The following is a 13,600-nucleotide window of genomic DNA, read 5'->3' as shown; positions in this document are numbered from 1 at the left end:
TAATTTTTGTATTTTTTAATTCGGCTGAAACTTTTTTGGTGCCTTCGGTATGCCCAAAGAAGCCATTTTGCATAATTAGTTTGTTCATATAATTTTCCATGCAAACTTGGCAGCTGTCCATACAAAAATGATATGTGAAATTACAAAAATATGTATCTTTTGAAGGAGTTTTTTGATCAATTTGGTGTCTTTGGCAAAGTTGTAGGTATGGATATGGACTACACTGAAAAAAAATGATACACGGTAAATTTTTTTGGTGATTTTCAATTTTACTTTTTGTCACTTAATCTTGATTTGCAAAAAAAAAACTTTTTTTATTTTTTTTTTATTGTTTTAGAGGACATCAAATGCCAACTTTTCAGAAATTTCCAAGATGACCGAGTTATGATTTTTTGAATTAAAACAATTTAAAAAAAGAAATCGAAATATTGGTCGCGAAAATTTGTCAATTTCATTTTTCGATGTAAAATTGAATATGCAATTAAAAAGTACTTAAGTGAAATTTTGATAAAGTGCACCGTTTTCAAGTTATAGCCATTTTTATGTAACTTTTTTCAAAATAGTCGCAGTTATTCATTCTTTTTAAATAGTGCCCATGTTTGTCCACTTTTGAAAAAAATATTTTTAAAAGCTGAGAAAATTCTCTATATTTTGCTTTTTCGGACTTTGTTGATACGTCCCTAAGTTGCAGAAATATTGCCAAATTTTTGAAAATATTTTATTCGAAAAGATCAGAAGATTTCACGAATATTTCATATTTTGACATTGAAAATTGGACCATGAGATGCTGAGATATCGACATTAGAAAATGGTGGATTGTTTGGGTGAGGCTTAAAAAACATCAATTTTCTTGTTTTTCAACCTTTGCATAGCAATATCTCTGCAACTAAGGGTCGTATCAACAATGTCCGAAAAAGCAAAATATAGAGAATTTTCTCAGCTTTTCAAAAATATTTTTTTCAATTAATTTCAACTATTTTTAAAAAATGAAAAACTGCGACTATTTTCAAAAAATTACCCAAAAATGGTTATACTTGAAAACGGTGCACTTTATCAAAATTTCACTGAAGTACTTTTTGATTGCAAATTCAATTTTACATCGAAAAATGAAGTTGATAAATTTTTGCGACCAGTATTTCGATTTTTTTTTTAAATCGGTATTGATTCAAAAATTCATAACCTGGTAAAAGATTTTTTGCCCATTCTGGAAATTTCTGAAAAGTTGGCATTGACACATATCAGAAAATGACAAAAATTAAAATAAGTTTTATTTTTCAAATCAAGTTTTTGTGACAAAAACTGAAATTAAAAATCACCAATTTTTTTTACCGTGTATCATTTTTTTCAGCGTAGTCCACATCCATACGTACAATTTTACCAAAGACATCAAATCGATCAAAAAATTCCTTCAAAAGATACAGATTTTTGAATCATCATATATCATTTTTGTATGGACAGCTGCCAAATTTGTACTGAAAATTATATGGACAAACTAATGATGCAGAATAGCTTTTTTGGGCATACCGAAGGCACCAAAAAAGTTACAGGCGGATTAAAAAATACAAAAATTAAAGTTGAAGAAAAAAGACCGATTTTGCAGAGGAGCAAAAACCGCAATTTTTTAGCCATAGAGAAGCACAGAAAATTTTTTTGCGGCCAAGTTATATATTTTTTTAAAAAAGATTTAAGAAAAAATCGAAATTTTAGTCAAAGAGTTTGAAATGTAAAATTAAATTTGCAATCGAGCAGTAACTTACAGATTTTTCGATAAAGTGCACTTTTTTCCAGATATAGCCGATTGAAGTTAAATTTAACTCAAAAATTCCCATTTTCCTTTTTGCCTTCCTCACGTTACTGAGGAAAGGCTATAAAATCACTCGAAAAATGAACTTCTTAATTAGACCTCCTAGACCCACCTTCATGTATACCTATCGACTCAGAATCAAATTCTGAGCAAATGTCTGTGTGTGTGGTGGGATGTTGATCAAAAATTTGTCACTCGATTATCTCGACATTAGCTGAACCGATTTTGTCCGTTTTGGCGTCATTCTATCCGGCTTCGGGTCCCATAAGTCGCTATTAAAAATTATGCAATTTATTTAAGTGCTTCAACAGTTATGCTAAAAAAAGATTTTAACAAAAGTTCGGAAGATTGTAAAAAGGGTGGTTTTTGTAAGATACATTTTCAGAAAGGTATTAAAAGACCTTTCCAACGCGTCCAAGACATTGAAGATCTGACAAATCTATCAAAAGTTATAAGCACTTAAGTGTTATTTATACGCTTTTTGGAGGCCGGATCTCAGATATGTTGATGAAAACGTTGTCCGGATCTCTCATGCGACCTATCGTAGGATGGGTATTCAAAAGACCTTTCTAACGCGTCCAAAACATTGAAGATCTGACAACCCTATCAAAAGTTATAAGCACTTAAGTGTTATTTACGCACTTTTTGCATTTTGGACAGCACCCTTTAAATGTGAGGAAGGCGCCAACCACCTAAGGGTGGATTAAGTAACGTTTTTACATTGTATTCATGATTTCTGAAAATATTTTTTTTAAAGTTCAGAAAATTTTCAATAATATTGCCTGAAGAACAATGAAGATCGGACCTCTGGGTTGCTGAAATATGGCGAATAATAGATAAAATTAGGTATTAAAGACACATTCAAAATTCTCAAATTTTCGAATTTCAAAATATTCGCAACTAATGGGCCAATGTTGTTGAAAAAATATGATTTTTTGTAAAATTGTAATTATAATATTATAAAAATTTTGGATTCATGACTAGCATTTCAGAAGGGAAAGGCATTCAATATTACGCCCATTTGAATTAAATAAAAATAATCATCATTATGTCTATATTACTTTACTCACATATTTGGCAGATGTCCATACGAATATGGTATGGGATAATTTTAAAATGTGTTTCTTTTATAGAAGTTTTTAAATCGATATTGTGTCTTCGGTGAAGTTGTAGGATGGATGAGGACAACCCCTAAAAAAATGATACAAAATCATTTTTAGACTTTTTTTTAAATTGCTTTTTGTTACTAAAAATTGATTTCCAAATACTCTTTTTATATGTTTTATTTTTATTATATGTTTTAGGGGACATAAAATGTCCTTTTTCAATAATTACAAATTGAACAAACAATGTTTGACTAAGTAATATATTTTAAAAATTAGTGAGACATTTTAATAAAATCTAAAAAAGCTGACAAGCGAATTGTCTGCATTTTTAATGTAAAATAAAATTTGTTATCAACCATTAATTTTATTGAGGTGCGCCTTTTTCCAGTTTTAAATATTTCAAAAATATTGTTTGTTTTTGTGCTTGCTTGAAAAAAACTCGAAAAGTTAAGACAATTCTCCACATTTTGCTTTTGTGAACATTGTCGAAGAGGCCTTTGATTTCTGCGGTATAGCCAGCAAAGATAAAAAACAGGAAAAATTAGATTTTCTCAGTGTTATTTTCAGAACCTCGAAGCATAGCAAATTGGTTTAAATGGTTCATTTTTGCAATTATTTTGTTAATATGGGATGATTTGGCTTTATCATGTCTTTACATTGTATCTGAATTTACTGACGAATTGCCGGTTCTGTTTGGTTTCTGAATTATTGTTATGAGTTATCTGATCCAAATAACTAAAAAGTTGTAAAAAAAAGTCACAGTTCACTAGACTTTTATTGAATGGTTTTTGGAGATTCATTTTTAAAACTCGTGCAAACATTTATTTATCTTAAAATTTCATTCAACTTTGCTAATTCTCAAGTTGCTTTCTAATGTTTTTTTTCAATTGTGGTTTTTCAAACATTTTATCATTATTTTTCCACCAAGTTCAATGCGTTCAGTGTCCAAACTCACCAAAAATCACCGAATCGTACGAGCAGTCCATGCATGGCATGCACTTCAACCCCCCACTAGCCACCACCACCACGACAATGCATCACGAAGTCACCACCTCCTTCGTGGGGAGTGAGAAAATAAAACACTTTCCTCTAAATTGTTAGTAAAGCCAAGTGTGACCAGTTGTGCAGGCGAAGCAGTGAGGGTGGAGAAAGTTCAACAATTCAATTCAATTGAATTGAATCTGCTTTGCCATACTCTCTGCCCTGGTCGAAAACCAAAGCTAGTCAATTTCGTGATTTATCATCGAGGAGGAGTAGGACGGCACTCTCTTCGAGGTTTGGCTTAACTATTTCTGCTTTATTTTCCACTCTCTTTATTTTTCCACGCTGCATTTTGGGACTCTTGCTGGCTGACTAACTCTGGTTTGATTGGATTTTTTCTCTCTTTATTATTCTTTTCTTTGATTTCTATTGTTTGAACAAATAAACTGCTCGGATGACAGTGCCGAAATGGCGTTCCGGATCAATCGATTTAACAATCTGAGTAACAGCAATAATAACAACTATTAAAGGCACTTGACACTGCAGTCTGTTCCGAACCCGCACCCTTTTCCCCACACTAATCCTCACCTTACTAATCTTAATCCTCTCTAACTGTGTGCTTGTATGTGTGAGAGCAGGCCTCACCTTAACAATCCTAGGGCGGTGCAAAATTTGGACCACTATCAAAAGCACCAGAACCAGCAGTACCAGCAACACCATTACCATCCCGAAGAGCAATGGCCAATGATACGGAAAAATGCGTCTTTTCTCTTCTCTAAGGGAAAGTGGTAAGGAAAACTGGATGTCCAGTCGTTGTCCTCAATTCCTTTTTTGTGGTTTTGTCTCTGTCCGTTTTCGTCCATGTCCAAGTTCCTAGTAGATAGTAGTTTTGTGTATTTTGTGTGTGTGGATTAGAGCCATTTAAGAGTAATTTATGGGTGTTGTCGCTTTAAACGGGAGGATGTCCGGGTGGAAATTTGATCGTTAAGTTTACGACGGTAGGCTAGGCCTTTTGTGAGGGGTGATATGCAGTAAAATGCAGTAATTTAGGAGCATAGAGATAAATTTGCCTGATGACAATGAGTTGATAAAAGTTTACAGAAACTGCAGCGGAATTAAAATATTGTCTACCAAACCCGGAAATAGATTTCACTTATATTTTTTGATTTGGTTCAATCATTTTGGGGGTTTTTACTATCACCAAAGAAGCCATTGTGTCATTTGTTCACCCAGTCAAATCCTCATACAATTTGGAAGCAGTTCATACAAAAATTACACGTAAATATTCGAAAATCTGTAACTTGTCAAGGAATTTATTGATTGATTTGGTGTCCTCGGCAAAGTTGTAGATATTGATGAGGACTATTCAAAAAATCTTCAAAAAATCGTGCACGGCGGGGAATCGTCCCAGAAAAAAAATCCTATTACTAATTTGAAGGTTTTGATGCGCTCTTTCAATTTAATTTTGGCCCGAAACCCGGAACTCAAAGCCTGATTTTTGAGAGCTCTTTTTCTGAAATACTTGTGCGATGTCTGTATCCGCTCTGAAAAATTTGTGTCTTCCATCATTGGAAAACCGCTCGTAAAACCCACAATTTTTATGTTTCAGATTTGTAGCCATGGGGTCGGAGACAAACATTTTATTTTTCGATTCACAATTTTCGACCAATAAATGTGGTCAAAGCCATTTTTAGAGGTATTTTTTGGACTATTTTACAGATAACACTATCAAATTACAAGCATCCAGTTTCGAACAAAAAGCCATTCGAAAACATGCGCCATTAACTGCTTCGGCCCAAAATTTGAAGCTTTTCCAAAATGTATTTCCAGAGATATTTATTAGTGTTTTTTGTCTTAATTATTTTACGTCAGCACATTTACGCTGCGCGTGAAAGTGTTCTTTTTGGCTTTTCATGATAGATCGACAAAGTGCAATGGCGATACATATTTTTTTAAGTTAATCATAGACGAACATTAAAGACTGAGTACCATTTATATTTTTCTAATAATGTCAATCCAATATGTATTTCTTAATTAAATTTTAATACCTTGCTACCCATAATGTAGCTCTGAAATTAAAAAAAAGGTATTCGAAGCATTAGGCCAAATTCTCACTGGGTGGTATCAATTTGTTTCTGAAAAATTAATTGCACCAATATATTTGTCGGAGTTTCATCATTTTGTAAGAAAGGCTCTATTTCACCTCTGGTGATATTAAATCGTTTTTTTTTCTTGTTTTAAAACTAATTCAAATGAATCGCACTGAATTTGAACCAAAACTTCATAATTTGAAATCAACGATATGTTACAACGAATGGTTCAAACATTTCCTCCTCATAAATAGCTATTTTAATCATTGTTTTTAACAGAAATTGTCTTGATTTTGAATTCATGTAATTTTATGAGACCAATTCTGTACGTTTTCGCAACTAAGCCATTTTGCATTGGTTTTTCGATACAAGTCTCCATACAAACTTGGGAGCTGTCCATATAGAAGTACCATGAAATTTTTCAGAACGTGCGTTGGTATTTCGGCCAAATTGATTTATTGATTGATTTATTTAAGTACAGTCCAGACTCGATTATCCGAAGGCCTTGGAAAAAATTCTCTTCGGATAATTGATTCAAGGAAAAACGTTTTTATTTGTTGTTATTTTTGATTGTTGAGCTTAAGTATGACCTCTAAACTACTCTGAAGTGATTTAAAATTTTTAAATTCAGGATGGCGGCGATTTAACGGTGATGAAATATTTAAAAAAATACATTTTCTTATTTTATAGGCATTCAACAATTCAAATTTGACTAAAATTGGGTCAGAAAACTCGAATTTGAAGTTAAAAGTAAGAAAATAAAAATACGAAAAAACTTTTTTTTGTTTTGTGATTCGATTATTTGAAGTCTCATACAAACCTTTGGATAATCGAAACTTCGGATAATCGAGGTTTTGGATAGTCGAGTTTGGGCTGTATTGTGAAAACACTGGAGAAAAAAATCAAAAATATGTTTTAGTTGTTTATCTTAAAAATCCTAAAATCATAATTTCAACATAATTTGACCACCCGTTCTTTTCTGGCACCGACGCATTTGTTTCCGTTTTTGATTATTTTTCAAAAAAACACTTTGTTTTTAAATGGTCCATATTAATTCAATCAATTTTATTTACAAGAAAATAGATGACTGTTATGCAAAATGATTTGGAATTGAGATAATTTTCTTATTTATTAAAAATTATTTAAATTAGAGATTAACGAAAATCTACACTTATTTTAAATATTGATTTTTTTTTTCTTAAAATTTGACCTAAAATTGGCTGTAACTAGGAAACAGTGCAGCTTATCAAAATTTTACTATGATTATTTTAATTAAATTAAATTTTATGTACACAAAATGTTGTTGCTTCAAACATCACTTTTTTTTATCAAAAAATCGCAACATGGCCGAAATAAAAACGTCTGTCAAGTTTGTCAAATCCGAGTTTTTTTGTATTAAAAGTGAAACAAAAAATCGGAAAATTCTATGATTTAATTTCTTTCTGAAAAATCTTATCCTACATTTTGCCGATGATTGTAACTAGAGGGTGACGATTCTCGAGATTTTCAATTTCCCGGGAATCGAGAGTAGAGTTTGGACATTTCCCGGGAATTCCCGGGACCCGGGAGTTTTTTTTACTATGCCAATACTGCCGTTCTACGCATAATTGTCCCATGTTCAAAAAAGTGCAACTGAGAAAAACGCGATTGAAATTTTTCGACCGATTTCTGTGTTTCTACGCATAATTGTCCCGTGGGTTCCTATTCGCCCTATGTGTCCCTAATCGCCCCAGTTAGCAGTTTATCACCCTTATTTGTGATCCTCTTGCTATACAACAGGTAAACAAGGCTTAATGCTAAGTAAAACTAATGATTCCGTGTAAGAAAATACTTGATGGGACAATTATGCGTAGAAGTTCAACGATGGGACAAACAGACTTGGTGTTGTTTTTGATGAGTTTCCGAACAAAGTACCAGATTTTATGTGTTTTTCTTAAAGTACACATCAGACTAAACTTAAAAATGGCAAAAAGTCAAAATCGTCAAAAACTGACATGGGACAATTATGCGTAGAACGGCAGAATAGTGCCAAAAATTCAAAATGAAAAGTAATAAATTTGTTTGTTTTCAATGAATTCAATTACAATTAGTTCATACTAATTCTATAAAACGTTAATTAAAGTAGCATCATTATTTTAAGGAACTTTATAAAACCTTTTGATTTTTTTTTCTGAAAATCAAATAAAAAATCGTTTCTTGAGCATTTTAGGGCTCGAAATTGTAGTTTAAAATATTTACAAATCTTAATTCGCACTAATGATTTTTCAAAATTTGCACAAACTTGTTATTAGATTTTTGTTAAAAAATAACTAAAACAGCTTATACAGCCTATATTTCATTTCCCAGTATCGGGAATTCAGCAATATGATAACAGCGACTCAAAACAACAAATTAAACTGTTTTTTTTTTGTAACTTTTAAGGGTAACCGAAATATTTATTGAAGAAATATTTCAGTCATCAGGAAAACTCAAACATTCACAAAAAAAAATATAAAAAATGTATAGATCAATGCTTGAAAAGGGATCTATCACTGAACGGGACTGCTCGATATTCGATAGAACTTTCTGTCAGCGATCATTGCCCAAAACGATATTTGATCGCTGACACACAACGCCTATCATGATCGTCATTGCTTGGCGACGGTCAGTGAACGTAAACACGAAGACGAAACGAACGAAAAATGAGCACCACTCAAGCAGTCGCCCGAACGAGACAACGTGCTCTTTCTCTTTCTTTCGGAATCTCGGTAGAATGTCAAACGACCACTCTCTAGGCGATTTTTCTCCTGGAGGGAAGTCAATGATTGTGTGAGTGACTTTGCGTAGCACTCATTCTTTTGTGTGTGAAACGAACGAAAGCAGAATGTAAATATCAGGTTGGCGTGGTGAAGACGATTGGAGTGCTCTGTCAGCTATCACAAACACGTATTTCCGAAAAAATACTCAAAATTTCCGTTTTTACAATATGGGTATCAATCGATTGGGATTTTTTCACACATTTGTAAATAGTTTTGTGAAAATTTTTAGTATTTTCGAAAAATTTTGTTAATAAATTCCAAATGCATGAAAAAACCCGATCGTTTGATACCTACATCGTAAAAACGGAAATATTGAGCATTTTTTTTCGAAAATACGTAGTTTTGTGAAAATTTTGAGTATTTCCAAAAAATGTTATTACATTCGAAATGTATAAAAAAAATCCTGATCGTGTGATACCTTTATTGTAAAAATTGAAATTTTGAGTTTTTTTTCGAAAATACGTAGTTTTGTGAAAATTTTGAGTGTTTTCAAAATATGTCCTTATTACATTCGAAATGTATGGAAAAATCCCGATCAGTTGATACCCATATTGTAAAAACTGAAATTTTCTTTTTTTTATTTTTTTTTTTGCTTCAAAAAAATAATTATATATTCGAAATGTATGAAAAAATTCCCATCATTTGATACCCATATTTCAATAACAATAGTTTTGAGTATTTTTTCGAGAAATATATATTATCTGTTATTAAACTCAAGCTATCGACTGTAAGACTAAAGATAAGTTTATATTTTAAAATTTTACAGTGATGTGGAATGAAAATGTATTATTTATTTATTTGTTTTGTTTAATATAAGAGTTAGAAGGTAATTTAAAATGACCGATTCCAAAAGCATTCTCAGTTAAAATTTTATCTTTTTAGTGTAATGGGTTTAATCAGCATGGTATCTTTGAAAAAGTTTTTCCAAATTTAATGAAGCTGCTACATCCGAGAAAGGTAAGGACAGGACGACTGTTGAGCCTTATAAAGGCCAAAAACAGAAACAGTTAAAGTTTCTCCATAAATGTCGCCAATTTTTTAGTAAAACTTTTAGGGCGTCACGGGAGGGGTTCCTGAGGTCTGAGCTCAAATTTAGAATAGAGCCTTGTGAGATTTCAAAAAGTGTCCACGTGGTTTATGAATGGTCCCCAAAGTATGTCTATGTTTCTTTACAGGTTTATGCTATATAATTCGCTGGTCATCATTGCTATAGTTTTACATCAATTTTAAATTTTGTTGAATGTCCTTATTCGATTATGTTCATTTTGTAGCATCCATCGACATCGTCGGATCCAGTGTTTTTCAAACTAAACTAATCTTCTCTCCCTCCCTCGATCCCTCCTTCCAGACCCACCAACCACGCCGAACCGGCCCCCATCCGGCACATCCCGGCGTTCAGCTACCTGAACCCGAACGGCCACCAGATCCTGCGCTACTCGCCCAACTCGGCCGATCCCCAATCATCGTCCACCGGTGGCGCTCCATCCCCGTACCGCAGTAGCGACGGCAGCGGCCACCGTTACCACGACATGCCTTCGCACCATTTGCTGCAGGAACAGCAACAGCAGCAAACGCCACCACTTCCGGCTGGAAAGAGCAAGAAGAGCTCCAAGAGTGAGAACAAGGCAAAGGAGAAGGAGAACAAGGAGCGCAAGAAGAAGGAGAAGAAGGCGGCCAAGAAGGAGAAGGAACGGTCGGCGAGTTCGAGCAACTCGACGGCGGTGAGCAGCGGGGAAAAGGTGCGGAAGGAGTCCAAGAAGGGAAGCAGGGCACCGGCGCCGATTCCGCCGCCGCAGCAGGTTCCACAGAAGCGGTTGATTGAACACCACGAGTACCAGAACATTTCGGAGGAGACGAAGATTGATAGCAAGAGTCCGGTGATGCGGATGTTCGGGGACACAAACTTTTTGCTGAATCACAGGAGGAAGGCCTCCGGTCAGCAGAGTCAGACTCAACAGCAGCAGAAGGAGAGTGGCCTCAGCTGTGGCCAGGGTGTTTGCGAGCTATTGAATGGTGTCTATCGCTTTTCCCCGCACGTGACCTCCTTCGCGGAGCTCGAGTCCAACAAGAGCAACGTCAGCACGCCCACGTTGATCGTTGGCGCAAAGGGATCCTCGGCGGCGACCTCCACGAACCACTCGCACCCCTCAACGCTCGACCCGAAAGAGTACCAGAACTTTAACGTGTCCAAGTATCTCAACATTGACGTCAAGACGCCGAATCTGCGCAAGAACCACGTTCACGGGCATCACCATGGTCACCACCACATCAGCTCGAACGCGAGCAGTTTGAGTTCGGGGAGTAGCGGAAGCAACTCGCTGAACTCGTTTGACTCGGTTGAGCAGGCGATCATCTTTCAGAAGAACAAGAATCCGGACTCGTACCTGGGGCCGTTCAACTTCCGGCAGCTGTTGAGGCCGACGCAGGGGCCGACGGAGTCGTTGCGGAAGCGGAAGGGCATTAATCCGCCGTCGCCGCCGCCGCTGCAGCGGGGGAAGAGTTGAGCGGGGAGGAGTTTGAATTTGTGAATTTGGTCAAAATTGTTCGGATAGACCTACTCGTTTTGCGTTCAACCGGGGGTTTTGAGCGACGTGAGGGATGAGGTAATTAATCTTCTTTCTGGAGATATTTCTCTGGAAGTTCTCTACTAGAAGCACATTTGATCTCGTAGTTTGTAGGTGCACAGTTTATCGAATCTGCTGTCTGCTACTTTTCTGTGGAGGAGGTGAGCAATTCCGTGAGGAAAATTGAATCGAGGAATTTTTTTAAAGTTCTTTTGTGGATTTGAAAAAATATATAAAAGTATTCCTTTTTGGGATAAATTTAATTTTATCCATAATATTTTGATATGTTCTTTTATTTTTTGTTAAATTGTTGCTAAAAACTTGAATTTTCAGCTTTTTTGTCACCCTTTTGGACTAAACCAAAAAAAACTCATTGTGCTATTTCATTTTAAAAAAAATGGGTTCCATTTTTGTATATCAATTTTGAATATTTATGATTTTTGAAGGCTTTCTTCAAAGGACGAGGAATGATCAAACGACAAAATCAAAAATTCTTCACTTCAAACTTCAATATTTAGTTTTTTAAACAATACGGATTTTTTATATGTGTGGGTCTCGTGGCGCAGGGGTAGCGGCTTCGGCTGCCGATCCCGATGATGCTATGAGACGCGGGTTCGATTCCCGCCTTATCCACTGAGCTTCTATCGGATGGTGAAGTAAAACGTCGGTCCCGGTTTCTCCTGTCTCGTCAGAGGCGCTGGAGCAGAAATCCCACGTTAGAGGAAGGCCATGCCCCGGGGGGCGTAGTGCCAATAGTTTCGTTTTTTTTTCGGATTTTTTATGAGATCAAATGACAACAAATTATCATTGAATAATAAATTATTGATTTCTTCTTTGTTTTTAATCCTAATTTTTTAATTTTTTACCGTTATTATTATTGCTTTTATATTATTTTTATTGCTTTGGTGCTACTGCTTTGGTGGCTTTTCCTACCGAATAAAAAAAATCAATCAATCAATCAATGATTTTTTTGAATTTATTGCAAAATAATGTGGAAAATGAGCATATTCTAAATATTTTTTTAGCGATGTCTCAATAAATAAATAATTTAATCGTGAAATGAGATCGCTCGAAACATTATGTAAATTTTGACATGAAGCATCATTGCACTACTTTTATTTTTTAGTATTTCCAGTATCTTTTTAATGTAATAAAACATAGATCCATGATTTTAAAAGTTTTTTAACACACATGTATTATTGAAAATATTCATCAACCCATTTTTAACTTTTTTTCTGTTTGTTTAATTATGATATGTTGTTAAAAAACAAAACTGGTTCAAATTTTAAATATGTTTAACTCCTCAAACCAAATTGGAATCAGATAAAAATCCAAAAAAGTTTGATAAATAATAGCAACAATACATTATTTCAAAAACTAAAAAAAAGTTCTGAATTTTATGTTTTGTTACCTTATTTTTTTTTAATTTTGCTTCTCGTCGAAATTTTCATAATGTTTTGAAAGTTTTATTGCAGTTTTTCTTAAATTTTCAAATATTTGTTTAATAAATAATAAAAATCAGTTTAGTTTTTTCAATTAATTATAGAAACTGAAGGGAGGAAACAAAACAAATATATATTGTCTTATATAATTATAAAATTAATCATGATCCCACAAAACAAAGTATTATTTTCAAGCTCATTTCTTTTTAAAAATCAGTACTAGTTATCTGAAATTGAAATTTTTACATGAAAATGAATTTTGAAAATCAAATAGTCAGAAAAATTTTAGATGCACCAGCTGTAAATTATGGTAAAAATCTGCCCTAAATAGTATCTGTAATTTGAATCAATTAAATTTGTTTATTCAACTAAACTTGATTTGACACTCATTTTACAAAATTCTAAATATATACAAAATATTAAATTAGTGAACATTGCATAAATTAAAAAAAAAGTTGATTTAATAGAAAAATTTGTAATTTTTTGGAATACAAAAATCAATTTGAAATTTTTAAAAATAAAAGTATGGCATATCCCGAAAACTTTGATTAATATTTCAATCTTAATTTTTGATAGTTGATTTCCTGATCCGATTCAAATTTGCTCATGGAATCGCTCAATTTTGCTAGATTGCTCTGAAAAGAAAAAAAAACCTACCAACTCGATTACTCTTTACAACTTAAACAAGGAAGCAAATTGATCGAATCAAATTCCCAAATCACGTAGTGCTGCTCGTCCTTTTCCCTTTTCCCTAAGGCAAATCCTCATTTATTTTTGCGGTTCGAAAATTAGGCAAGCAAATAAGAGGCAAAGAT

General features: G+C 33.9%; 1 protein-coding gene across 5 annotated transcripts in view; it reads left to right on the top strand.

Annotated features, from left to right (window-relative positions):
• The window catches only part of LOC6039653 (myosin-IIIb), a 191,676-nt gene extending 180,034 nt beyond the window's left edge, over positions 1-11,642 (top strand). For 3 of the 5 annotated variants that reach the window (XM_038250748.1, XM_038250747.1, XM_038250750.1), the window contains one exon: positions 10,128-11,642. In XM_038250748.1, coding sequence (XP_038106676.1) covers positions 10,128-11,283 — 1,156 coding nt within the window. In that variant the 3' untranslated portion in view covers positions 11,284-11,642. Of the gene's footprint in view, positions 1-4,529; positions 4,680-10,127 lie in introns of all 5 variants that reach the window. The other 2 variants (XM_038250752.1, XM_038250751.1) reach the window with 2 other exon arrangements.
• Positions 11,643-13,600: the final 1,958 nt, after the last annotated feature.

Source organism: Culex quinquefasciatus, chromosome 2 (assembly GCF_015732765.1).
Source record: "Culex quinquefasciatus strain JHB chromosome 2, VPISU_Cqui_1.0_pri_paternal, whole genome shotgun sequence".
Classification (NCBI taxonomy): Eukaryota; Metazoa; Arthropoda; class Insecta; order Diptera; family Culicidae; genus Culex; species Culex quinquefasciatus.
Note: the sequence above shows the minus strand (reverse complement) of the source record. Positions and strands in the feature narration are given on the sequence as shown.